Genomic DNA, 13,668 nt, shown 5'->3' with positions numbered 1-13,668 from the left:
TTCATTAGAGTAAAACCTAGTGCAAATTCAAACTGAATACGTAGATGGCTTGGATTTGTGAGGTGGAGACTCACAGCTTAAAGTAAGCCTTTCACATAAAACAGAATGTGCTGTATTGTCTGTGTCTCTGTTCTTTTTGGTTATGGGTATTTTATTTCAATCCTTGAGTTCTCAGCCGTATATCTCAATTGTGATGAGTCCAGAAATTGAGTGTCTTTATGGAGATTAAGTTGCCTCACTTTTTCCAGAAGATGACTGATGTTTTATTAACAAGGGAATAAAGAAGTCTGTTTTAAATAATTAAGCAGGTTTGACTAATAGATGAACTGGGAGTGAAAGAATAGAAGTGAAATAAATATGAGTTTGTATTATTAAGATACTGCTTTCTTTCTCTGAGTGAGCCTTTTAAAACTCTTTGTTGAGCACAAAAACTATGGGTCATCTTTCTGTCAAGATCACAGTCTTAAAAATCTATAGAAAGTTCAGCTTAAGAAAAAAAATATATTTATTTTAATCCCCAGAGCAGAAAGTTTTATGGTGATTCATCAGTCACACAGAAGAAAGCCAGTCAGAGTTTCTTAGTAGCTGAGGGTACTGCTGAAAAGAAAATGCAGTAGTAGTCACGTAAAAAATATGTATTTTCTATAATGTCAGAAAGTACACTGTCATGTGTTTGAAAATGCAAGAAATACACCATTCATTTAGCATCCTCATTCTTTAAGATGTACATCTGTGGTCCTGTGATGTGTGCTTTTGTGAGCAGTGAGTACCAGCTGAGGGTTGTCTATGAGAAAATTAAGATGCCTTAATGTTCCTGTATTGAATCACTACATCTTGCATCCAGGTCTTTAAGATTTATGACTAAGTTTTCATGTCATCCTCAGTTGGCATTTCTCAATTGTAGAATACTATTCTTTGCTCTGTCATTTGCTTGTGCCCTTTTTTGCTATTATGTTGGAATACAAGAAAAACTGTTCAGAGCAGCAGCTGTGGAGCGAGGCAAACAGCATGAGTACCAAGGGCACCTCTAGAAGAAAAAAGAATGTCTTACGGTTCTGATTGGATAAGTGCCTGCATGAATGGTTGAAGAGTGTTTTGTAGAATGCTCTATTGACATGTAAAGGTGGATGGGAAAGTTGTAGGGCTGGATGAGAAAGCTAGAAAAAAAAACAAGGTATATAAGTGGTATGAAACTTGTAATAAACAGTTTGAATCATTCACATGAGTCCGTGCATCAGACACTGCACTATTGTTGTCCTGTAAGTCCGTGCTAGGCTGCCTTCTAACTTTCTCCACTCTCAGACATAGAGTTTGAATTTTGAGTAGTCCTTTGCAGAGCCAGGAGTTGGATTTGATGATCTTTGTAGGTCTCTCCTAACTCAGAGTGTTCTATGATTCTGTGAGACGTTTATCAATTAATGTTCATGATGGTAAGTGCTTTCTAGAGCACGCTTTTTTTTTTTTTTTTTTTTTTTTTTTTAAAATGAGTCATGGAACTGTATTCAAACTATGAATTCAAGTGAAAGTACAGCTGTGGAAGTCCATGCTTGAGAGGGAGAAGCAGTCAGCATTGCACCAGCTCTAGGAGTCCTGTTGTGCTGTCAGCCTTCCTTCTGTTGCACACGCTGTTGAATGGACCCTGCCCTCTTCATATGTGTGCTGTCTGATGGACAGTCAGAGCTTGAACAGACTTAAGGTTTTATTTAGAGAGAAGTTACCAGCCCACAGAGTAAGGTTTTATTTAGAGAGAATTTACCAGCCCATAGAGTGTGGCTGTGGTACTGCATGTTTACTACTCCTGATTTCTGTGGCTGAGAGGTTCTTTGGAACAGGCAAAGGGCCTCTTTCCCTAGCAGTCTGAGTTACATGTATTGTAAGCTCATCTGAATTAATTTTCTGCATCAAATCTAATGTTCTTCTTATCCTTAGGTATATTTGTATTTTGTATCCAAGATTTAGTAATTAAAACAGTAACAAATTGGGAGCTTTTCTGAAAGACATTGGTGTAGATAAGCAATCATAACTCAGATAAAAAAATCTCAGTTTTTTTAACCTCAGTGAATTTTGCTGTAGAATTATGTGTTTGTCTTGTGCAGACGGTAATGGACAGTGTTTTAAAAGCTAGTTTATTCAGACTTTCAGCACTCGCAGACATTCGTATCCCTCAGGAGGTTTGTCAGTCACTGTCTTCTGGCTCTGAGTGGCAGGAAGCTTTATCATCAGCAGACATCTTCAGCTAAACCAGTGAGATCACCTCAAACCAAGATGCCTTGAACTGCTTAAGTTCTCAGATCTTATATAAAGCTCATTTCTGATCATACGCAACCTCTTTGGCACATGCATGTCTCACTGTTGCAGATCACTTTAAACTACATACAAAACATAACCTGTCTTAGCTGTGTTTACAGGCTATTCATGGCCATATCTGAATCTGCAGGAATAGTGATTTGTTGACTATAAGCAAGTATCTTACTTGTGTTCTGTTTGGTCATTTTTTGCAGCAGAAGTTGCACTGCACAGGCAAAGTCCCTGCTGAAGGCAGTGGTCTGCTCACTGAAGCAAAGAGTGGTACCTCTGAGTTGCTGAATGTGCAGCAGGAGTCACCTGGGGTGCCTGGGATTTCTGTATGGAGAGGTGCTATAGCCACTAAATGTTTTGTTCTCATTTGAATAGATCAGTCAGTTTGTTATCTTCCCTCAAGTTAACCTCTGTTATCATCTGCGCAAATTAGCAGTATTAAGAGGATGTCCTGAACCACTTATGAAACTGATGCATGAGTGTGCTGTTATGCAGACAGATGTGGTTGTGTCACATTTTTAACTGGAGAACAAATTGGAGTTTCTTTCTTGTGTCGCAGGTAAAAAATGAATTCTGTACATTGCTCCACAGTATGTGTGTAGATGTACAATAGTTTTTTCTTTTTTTTTCCAAAGCCTTCATCTTAACACTACATTTAATGCAAATTTATACAAAGCAGACTAGTAATAATGATTAGTTATATTGTAAAGAAATTTAGCTCCTTAGCTCTATTCTTAATGGGTACTTGAGATCATTTAAAAGCTATGAATATATGTTGATGGTGTCAATCTAGTTTTTAGTGAACAGAATTTTAACTGTTCAAGTCACAGTAGATGCTCTACAACAACAAAATAGGCAGTTTTGGCCAAGAAATATTGCCTTCTGATAGCTAGTTGAGGTAGCCATAGGTAGGAGTGGAAGGTAGATTACTTGTGTTGAGTGATTTATGTCTTTTTGCATTGGAAAGTTCTACTTACAAAGCACACTGTCTTGTGGTACTTTAGTGTTGTACTTAACTATCCAAGAAAATGTTTTCATATTTGGCACATGAAAATTACAATTTGTTCTTTTTTTTATGAACTGAGCTAGCAGCAAAGAAGTAAAATCAAGTTTTTTTCCTTTATACTGTCATTTTTATACATTAATATAACAGACACAGGTCACTAACTTGAATTCACAGAGCTCTACTTAAGTGCTGTTTTTCCTGCCAGACCTTTCCTGAAGTGATGAAAATGTTTCCTGATGTGAGAAAACGTTGGTGCTCCTAAGATCCAGCAATCTGATTTCTAGTTCCATTTTTAAGAATCAGAAATCAAACTTACATAAGTCTTGTGAGGCCACACCTCGAGTACTGCATTCAGTTTTGGGCCCCTCACTACAGGAAAGACATAGAGGCCATGGAGCATGTCCAGAGGACAGTGAAGCTGTGAAGGATCTAGAGCACAGATCTTATGGGGAGCAGCTGAGGGAACTGGGATTGTATAGTCTGGATAAGAGGATGCTCAGGAGTGACGTTATTGCTCTCTATAACTACCTGAAGGGAGGATGTGGTGAGCTGGGATCGGCCTCTTCTTCCATGTGACTAGTGATAAGACGAGAGGGAATGGCCTCAACTTGTATTAGGGGAGATTCAGGTTGGAAATAATGTTAGGAAATAATACCTCTCCTTGACAGTGGTCTGGTGCTGGAATGGGGCTGCCCAGGGAGGTGGTGGAGTCACCATCTTGGGAGGAGTTCAAGAAGCATTTAGATGTTGTACTGAGGGATATGAGTGGGAAAATATTGGTGACTGGTGGATGGTTGGACTGGATGATCTTGGAGGTCTTTTCCAACCTTGGTGATTCTGTGATTCTAAATACTATCATGTTATTGCTCACGTGATCAGACAGAACTTGTTTTATGTCTTTCTAGAGAAGAGTAGTGAATATACATAACATCCTGCTTAACTGGAGGTTCTGTAGACAGTAAGAGAGTTTCTGACAAACTCAAGGTCCTAATCCAGCATCTGTTAAATGAATGGTCTGTTGTCTTCTATGAGGTATACTTTGAATCAAGTCCTGAAAAAGGACAGCTGTGATGGATTGCTTATTAAAAACTTTAGCTGTGGAATTTAGGTGCATATTCTTTACTCTTTCTCCTCCTGAAGGAAAGAACAACTTCAACACTAGCTCATAACTATACTGAATGTACAATGCTTAATAACACTATCTATAGTATATAAGGAATGCAGTCATGGTCTGAAAGTCAGTTTTAAATTTGTAGCAAGAAATAGTTTGACAGATTACAATGGATAGACAATTAAAACAACGGGGCACAGATCTGACTACACTTGCATGCTGGATCTGAAAATTTTGTAGTTCTTTGACCTTTGCTTAGTATGTGTGGTACCATTCAGGGAACTCTTTATCACTAAGGTCAATTAAATTTAAAGCCCTTGCTTTACCCAATTATCTCCTGGGAATTAGGTACAGGAAGAGGTAATCTTTGGCCAAGAAGCCTGTATGCAGACATTTTAAGTAATGGTCTTTTGTTTAACTTCATCTTGCTGTGCTGAAGTAGCATTTCATCCTTTCTGTTCCAGTTTTATTTGTGGCCCAAAGTTATACTGTTTTCAGAGACTCTGCTGCCATAAATAGGTAAAACAGCATTGCTTTTATAAAATGAAAGCAGGTGGTTGTGTTTGAAGAAGTTTCAGTGCTGGTTATGTTTTTCTTCACAAGTTATTCAGCAGCCAGCTGGATTGACCTGGATAAGTTCCATGCAACACAATGCTTCATCCTCTCCAGTTACAAGTTCTGTTACAGAATTTCTTTGAGCAATCGCAGGGAAGGCTTCTCAAGTGGAGTGAGTTGTGTGTTAGTTAGAATCAAACAACACTGAAATTGAGATGGAGAATTTTTGGATGTACCAGGTTGAGTATCGTAAGAAAAGCGTAAGTAGATATTCAAGTGGGCAACTTGTACTTTTTTATTACTGCACTTTAGAAAACACTTTCATTCCTCTGCTGGATCTCTCTATGTAATAGCAGCATGCTTCACATGCATTTATTTTGTTTGTTCTGAAAGCATTTTTGTTAGGTTTCTAGAACTTGTTTTCTTATCAGATAATGAAGCAGTCGGTAAGCATTTATTTTAGAATTCAGTTTGTACAACAGCTGTGCAAGTTGTCTGTCCGCTGTGATTTGTCAGTTTATTTCATTATTGGCACAAAAGCTACTTCCAGACTGTGACTGCATTCTTTCTTTGTGGGTTGTAAGTGGTGGCTCTGAACAAACACTGTGATGTGAAGGAAAACTGAATGTTTCTTCTTCAAACGCTGGTAGAAAAGTTTTCATGGGCAGTACTTGTTTCTTCTTGTGTAGCAAACTTTGTAGGGAGTTTATTTGTTATTCGTAGGCAGTATATTATTATTATTGATAATTTTGGTTAGGGAAGAGGATTCTTTTTTTCTTCTTGTAAAGAAAATGAAAGAATGGTATTAGACTATTTTGCCATCATTGCCACTGATTCAACAGTTCATTTGATGAACTGTTGAATCAGCCAAACTCCCTGTATCAAAGAAGGTTGTAGAAATCTGGCTCTGCTGAGTTAAAAACTCAGCTTGTATAAACAAATGCTAAAGTTGCTTTAGAGGATTTATGTTTTATCATGTGCATAGACTTGTTTTGCAAATACCTTTTGAAAATTGGCCTTTAAAATGCGTGCTGGCTTGACGCTTTGTACTCTCATATGTTTTGGTCACCATCATTAATTCCAGCTCAGTGTTGTGTCACATTTGCATTCCAGTTTGCCCTTCTGTGGTACCTCACTATGGCGTTCTTTGTCAGCATTCATCAGGAACAGCTTCTGGTTAGAATAGCCTTTCCCGCAGTTACCAAAATACTCACTGACAGATCACATAGAACTGGAAATTTGATGATACTGCTTTGTATGCTGTTCCATTTGTTTTTATACTGTGATGTTCTAATATGATGATGCTGAATGACTAGGAAATGGTATGAGACACGGGTTATGGGTTAAAGGCTATGGGTTAAAGAAGTAAAGGAAGTTAGGAAATTTGATGTAGGAGGCATGTATGTTATTTAGATCATAGAATGAACTGTGCAGTATTTACAGAGTTTGTAAATCCTCCAGATTGAAGAACCATTGATTATACTGGTACTGTATAGCCATTTAGCACATTAAGAAGTCCTTGAGTATGTTAGTATTCTTTTGTACAGTTAATAAAAGGTATTTCTAAAGATAGTGGAACTGACATTTATGGACAAGTTTTACAGCCTGCTTCTGCTTAAATGAAATTAATTTAGTACTTCAGGTTTATTATGCCTGAAAGTCTTTGTGCTGCTAGGGGAAACTGCAGTCTTCTCTTCCATCTTTACAGTTTAACATTTAAGAGTAAGTTACCTTTAGCAGAATCTCTTCTCTGGTTGTGATCAACTCGCCTGTCTACCATCACAGCTTAGTTCTGCTTAATGACTTCATATTTTCTTTCCTAAATGTCAGAATTCTAGAACATGGGTCTGTGTTGCTCACAGCTTTCAGTAAGCTCACAGAATCATTTACCTGCATGTAACAGGAATGTTCTTGCGCAACTGGCAGCCCTGTGACTGCAGTGTTGCTGAATGCTGACAGTAAATGTAAGCTGTTGGCCCAGTGCCACAGGCAATCCTCCTTTTACCTCACAAAAATGATGTTATGACACACTTTTTGGCTCGGTCTTTATTGCTGTTGTGTACAGATTTTCAAGTCTTCCACCTGTTTATTTTATACATTACTGATAAATAAATGGTTTTTTAAAAAGATTTAGCTGTTCAGACTAAGTCCAGTGAGGTACTGAGTTACATGTTATCATTGTGATAAAGTCAAGGGTTACAACATCTCAAAAATGTTTGTCCTGTTTTGTTTTTTATTTTTCCTTTTTTTCACTCATTTCTTATTTCCTCTGCCAAGTGAGAGGAAATTATGAAAGAAGAATTTCTACATTGTTCACTCAGATCATTATTTAATTTTATTTTCTTGCCATGTCTAGTCTCCATCTCCAGATTCTTCTTCACCTCGGGGTGCTGAGTCGTCAAGTAGGCAACATCACCAGGATGTCTGCAGTACAGCAGAGCCCTCCACTAATAAAGAGGTAGAGTGAAACCTTTTTAAAAGCCACAGTCTTGTTCATGCTGCTCATGCCTTTTTGTTGTCATTCCGCTCTTAGACCTGTGCAATCCCTTCTCTTCTGTCAATACTACAACAAACTACTGATTTACAGCTGATTTACAGCTTCTTCCCCTTGTGCTTGCCTGGCTGTCCAACTGAATTTCTAACATATTTAAGAAGGGTTATCATGACATTTCTGAGTCTGTTTGGCTGCTGCAAAATTTACTTACCAGGCTGGAAGAAGAACAGAAGAAATCACTTTTGTATTAGAGACAAATGAAGGAGCTTCTTTCTTTTTTCCCATTCAAAATGTCTTCCAACAAAGAAAGTAATGTTTCTCAGAGAGGTGAATAATCCTCCTTAAATAAAATTAATTTAGTAATTTTTTCTACTTAGTATATTAACATTACTATATTACCAGACAGAGCTGTTGGAAGAACTGAATGTGATCTGATGATAATTTGCCAGTGATTCACAGTCAGAATTTAGGAGTTCTTGACTCCTCAATAAAGCTTTGCACAATTCAGCTAAATACTTTCTTATGCATTATTTCACCTATTAGCTTTTTACAGCATGCTAGTTCCACCTACTCAAAATTTGGTTTATTTTCCTGTTTTTTAATCAGTGGATTGCGTCATTACATTTTTAGCTGCAGTATTGTTAGCTTCTTCAAGCATTTAGCTTTCTTCAGCTTATGAATTTTGTTACTTCATGTACTTTCTAACTATTAAATATTTTTAGATAAACTTACTCAGGGGAAAAATGTGGAAAACAAGATAAGGTGCTGCTCATTTCAGTTTTTAGTATGTGTTCACGCATGGTGACAGTTAATCCTGGTAAACCTGGTAAAATCCACAGTAGGATGAATAAGTCCATTTGTTCCTCTCAAATGAGCAATAGTGCCTGCTTTAGTATCTTCATGCAAGAGGAATGATAAAACAGAGTCATAGTTTTGGGGAATTCTTTTAAGATCTTAATAAAAACCTTTTTCTAAGGTACAGTTTGTATAATGCTATGCCAAAAGGCAGTAAAAATACTAACAAGAGTAATGAAATATTGATGATCTCAGCATTTCATTATTTTTAGATAATTAAAAGGTGTAGATTTCATCTTATTAGCAGTTTTGCCTGTTTCCTTAGTATTCCTGTGGCCTTAGTGGAATATCCTTTGACCTGGATAAAGAGCAAAAGAAAAAATATGACTTTTTGGTGAGAGTTTTCACTAAGAAAAGAGCATAAGAGCATGTGTAATGACAGTTCAATGGTTTTATCTTGAGAAGAAGTTGTATCCGCTAGCCAGATGGCTGAATAGTTGCCAAATCTGTATTTATAAACTTTGGGCACACTGTTTGAATTTAAAAAAAAAAAAAAAAAAGTTTATCAGAAAAGACATTTCTTTGCATAAACTATCTGTGGTGTGCAGTGGATTTGTCCTCTGGTGTGGTCAGCATCCGTCTGTTAAATATCCTTCTTAGCTACATGCGAGTAGCAACAGCAAATGACTTTTGAGCCTGTATAGGTAGGTGGTGCAGTAAAAAACATTAATCTGGAGAGGTGAAAGAGCCACACATCTGTGAATGAATGTCTCTATCTACGCAGCAGCTGATATGCCTTGGCAGCAGGAGATGGTGGTTTACTGACATCTTTATTTATGTTAGTACTACCTCTGGTGGGGAGCCTTCTTAGTTTTGCAGTACAGCTTGGTCATTTTTAGAAGGAACAAGTACTTAAGGGTTGCATAGACTGTTGGCTGTCATGTATGTTTTGTTTTTCTTTCTTGAGTGGTTTTTATAGCAAGACCAGTATCGGTGCTTGAAAAAAAAATTACTTGCATGTATTTTCCATTTGCAAAAATGGAAAAAACTTTTTGGGATTAGTCTGTCAATTAACAGAGACCTTCCTGGTCTACCTATATTTATCACTATCAAACAGAACCTAGTAAGTTTCCTTCAATAAAGGAGACTAATTTTTCATACTGGTATAAATATGAATATGTATAACTGCAGCTCGAAACTGTCTAAGATACTGTGCAGTATTCTGACTATATGTGGCTCTTCTTTTAATAGTACTGAATTGGACAGTCATTGAAGGAGTTACTGCTGATACAAATCAGTTATATGTTCATTAAAGTTTTGTAATCCTTGGGCTATCCAAAATTCTTACTTGCGATGCTTGTGATATCAGCATCTATTTCCATTATTTATTGTCATCTGTATGTGGCATACTAAATTTTCTTTGATAACTTTTCCAATGTGAGTATGTTATTGAGTATAATAGCATGGTGAGTCTTACTGAATTTGTAGCTTTCAGGTGTTTGAAGTTTTAGCCAGTGTGTTTCATACGGAAAGCTGCAGCTGGAAATAAAGTCTTCCTTTGCACTGTGTATTGACATGTACAAAATAAGTTTTTTTGAACCATTCACCTTTTAGAGAATTGAAGGTAGCAAATATATTCCTATGCTTGATGCAGTGTAAATAGAGCTGGTGTCAAAGTTCTAGTGGCTTCAATTATACCACAGAATATAAAATTTGAGATGTTTTTAATAGGCTGTATGACGTGAGGGATACATGTAAAAACAATCGTGATGAATAACAAAATTTGGTTAATGAATAACTAACTGAGCTGATGGTTTTGGTCATAAAAAAGCATAAGGTAATTTTGTATGTTTCTACATGGCATTCATTTGTGGTGGGAAAACTCTGATCTTTGAGGTGTGATGTGTTTTCCTGCGTACCTTTAGGTTAGTAAAAGCAGAGCGCCATTTGATAGTTAATATGCTAACAGATACCAGCATGTAACTGAAAACTGAGCTTAGCATTTTGCCTGATAGCTAAACATGTAAATGGAATACACTGAACTTACGTACCTGGTTCAAGTCTGAAAGTACCAGATAGAATAGTAAATCTTAATATACAAGAATCTTCCTTTAATATCTTTTTTTTCTTTTTGGCATGGAGAACTTTTTAATCTGTATATGCACATGCTCTGTTCTTTGTCTTAATTACAGTCCAGAAAAAGCTTGGCTTCATTTCCAACCTATGTTGAAGGTAAGGTGGTTCTACGATTTCTAAATATTTTTGCATCTCTTAAAAATTCCAGTATTTATAATGCATATCATTTTATTTTCATTTGCTGAATAGAAAAGCTACTAGAGTTGGGTGCACCGATTTAGATGAAACTGTTTTCAATCTGTAGCCTGAGCTAAATCCTATTAGGCTCTTTCTGAACTTCAGGAATATGCATACATACTGTTTTTTAGTGTTTCATTCCAAATTCCTGTCTGATCCACTAGGCTTTTATCAGAATCTCATAAAACACTGCTAAATTTTTTATGATAAATAAAGAAAAGAGGTTAAGCAAGATGACTGTAGTGCTCTGTCTAGCACTAATTTCAAGTGTCATGCTCATTCCAATCTCAGTTGGATTAATTAGCAAGATTGAATTAATGGGACTAATTGGTAGGCCTGCCAGAGGAGATCTGCACTGCTTTACAGCTACTTGTCCTCTAATTACGCAATGCTTCCTGTATTAGAGTTCAGATTGTAATAGGGATGTGTTTATTGAGAAAGACGTGAGAAAACGAATTACCTACTACCTGAACTCATGTTACCTTTTGTGTGAATCTGCACTCCACGCAGACAAACAAAATAATACATTCAGTTATGTTGTTATGGGTGCACAACAGAAGCCAAACATTTGAAGTTTCATTTGTTGTTCTGCCCCACTAGCAGTTGCAACGTGTGCTTTACAAAGTGCTGGAGATAGAGTTGGTCGTTTTGACTGTCTTGGAATTTCTTGGATGGCTTTACAGTTTGCTGTATTTAAATAATTAGTAGGATTATCAGCCATTCCCTTTAGATACTATGAATTGATTGTTCTACTAATCTCTTAGATCTGTTATTCTATTATTAAAAATTACTTGCATTTCTTCAGGGCTCAAGTTTCTCATGCTTGTTTTAAGTGATTGTTGGTCTCTTGTATTATAATTAAAACAGAATTGGCAATGTAAGTAATGTTAAACTTTGGGCTCCATCGCCTCATTTTGCAAAAAAAAAAAAAAAAAAAGAAGCCTTGAGCTAATGAAAACTCCTTTCTAATATTTTAGGGGGGTTTTTTGTTTGTTTTTTTGGTTTTTTTTTGCTTTGCTCCTAGAATAGAAAACTTAAAAAAGCCCTCAAACCCAACTACTTTTGCCGGTTGAATTATTTAAGAAGATATACATTTTCACTTGTCTTGAACATCATTTATCTTTTCTTCACTTCTAAGGAAGCAAGAAGCTCAGCTCGACCAGATTTCCTTTGGGATCCTGACAATTTTAACATGTAGCAATGTGTTAAATTGCAACATACAGTTGCAGTTTTAGATACACAGTTTTTGTGTGGTGTGTTTGGCAATTATATCTAAAAGTTGCAGATAACAAATGCTGCTTTATAATGATTTAAATTGTTAGGCATTGAGTACTTCCTCACCCTCTGACTTTCCAGAGAAGTTGATGAGAATCAGATGATAATCTTTTGGGACTTCAGTGCTGCTTTTTCCCACTGGAACATCCTGCGCTCTGCATATGTAGCAACATTTTTACTGCATTCTGTACTTTCCCTTAATATCCTTGTTGAGACTGAGAATGATTTTTAAAGGCCTGTGAGATAAAAGCAATTTGTTTAATTGGGCTATCAGTCTCCTTGATAAGAGGAGGTGTTGGTACCTGTAAAGCATTGCCAGGGAGGTTCCTCTGCCATGTACTGACTGTGGCTGACAGTGAGCAAGAAACTGATGGCTATTCTTAAATTGCACCCTTTCTCTTTTAGCTATAACTGTCTCAGAATTGCAAGGAGATTTTTGGTGGATGAGGGAAGAGCTTATTACCATGTCTCTTTGTAACAGCAAAAGCTGTGAGAGATTTTGCCATAAGGTGATTCCTTTCAAGAAGAATGAGCTATTGTAAGAGACAGATTGGATTAATGATTACAGTTTTTGTGGAAGAGATGTTGAGAGCTTTTACGTGGTGTGCTCTGAAAGAACTGTTTGCCATGTTGTCATGGGAAACTGTAGTAATTTAGAGGAGCATTTACAGCCACCAGGTGCAGGCTCAAGCTGTCAGTGTTGTATTTTGCCATGATTCGGTGTGATTTTCTGCAGTGATCTCTCTCCTTTGTTTCAGTTCCTGGACCGTGCGATCCTGAAGATCTAATTGATGGAATCATTTTTGCTGCCAACTATCTTGGTTCAACTCAGCTCCTGTCTGATAAAACTCCCTCCAAGAATGTGAGAATGATGCAGGCTCAGGAAGCTGTCAGCAGAATCAAGGTGAGGAATGATTCCGGCTACTTTTCATGCTGTACCTTAAAATTGTGGATATGTAAGCAGTAGTCTTCTTGTGTGGGGTTGTCTGTGATTTCAGGAAGGTTAAGTGCCTTATTTTTCTGCAAGGTAAATCAGTTACGTAGTGCTGCTTTTTGAACATGAGTTATAAAGAAAAGTTAACGAGTCTAAGAAATTCATTAGCAGAATAAAGTTCTTTTTGAGGTTTCTGTTATGCCTCAGCACTGCTGTGCCTCAACATGGAAGAAATCTGTTCAGCTTATTTCACTCATCAAATCCATAATTTATACATCCATTTAAATGAACAGGCTTGCATGTTCTTGGTTACAGTAAATTTGTCATAGGGCAGAGGTCCTAGTAGTTGTACAGTTGACCTGGTAAAAGCAAGCTTGTGCGCATAATTTTCTGAAACTAAGTGAATTTCAGAAAATTGTTTGCTTACTGCATGGCACACAATACCATTGCACAGTTCTTTGGCAGATTATGTTCTTCTACATGATGGAAATGCAGATGTGTCCCTCTGCCCCTTGAGATCTTTGGTGTTGGTTTTGATTGATTTTGTTGGCGATTGCCATTCAAGCCAAACATTTTAGTGAGAGCTTCATTATGACAAATAGAGTTCCTGCTCCTAGGTTAATCACTACTTAAATAGCCAAAGTTTATGAATTAAGACAGATCTTAGAAAAATCTGTAAACTTAAGAGTATTGGAAAAGAGGGAACAGCTTTTTTTAAGGCTTGTTGTGTTCACATACCTTCTAATCTCAGTGTGTTCCTTTTGAATTTAATAATTCTTCTAATGCTTCCTTTTAGATGAGCAGTTAGACCACATACTAATTCCTTCAAAATATGAACAAACTTTGAAAACAGTTCTTCATACTTTTTCTTTAAACAAGTACCTCTG

At 36.8% G+C, this 13,668-nt stretch overlaps 1 protein-coding gene across 3 annotated transcripts in view; it reads left to right on the top strand.

Annotated features, from left to right (window-relative positions):
* The window catches only part of APBA1 (amyloid beta precursor protein binding family A member 1), an 82,685-nt gene that overhangs the window by 55,269 nt on the left and 13,748 nt on the right, over positions 1-13,668 (top strand). For all 3 annotated transcript variants that reach the window (XM_042826775.1, XM_042826773.1, XM_042826774.1), the window contains exons 3-5: positions 7,327-7,428; positions 10,452-10,491; positions 12,606-12,751. In XM_042826775.1, coding sequence (XP_042682709.1) covers positions 7,327-7,428; positions 10,452-10,491; positions 12,606-12,751 — 288 coding nt within the window. The remainder of the gene's footprint in view (positions 1-7,326; positions 7,429-10,451; positions 10,492-12,605; positions 12,752-13,668) is intronic.

Source organism: Centrocercus urophasianus, unplaced genomic scaffold (assembly GCF_019232065.1).
Source record: "Centrocercus urophasianus isolate 14NV4802_14NV808 unplaced genomic scaffold, USGS_Curo_1.0 seq_27, whole genome shotgun sequence".
Taxonomy (NCBI): domain Eukaryota; kingdom Metazoa; phylum Chordata; class Aves; order Galliformes; family Phasianidae; genus Centrocercus; species Centrocercus urophasianus.
The sequence above is the reverse complement of the archived record's forward strand: the minus strand, read 5'-3'. Positions and strand labels throughout refer to the sequence as shown.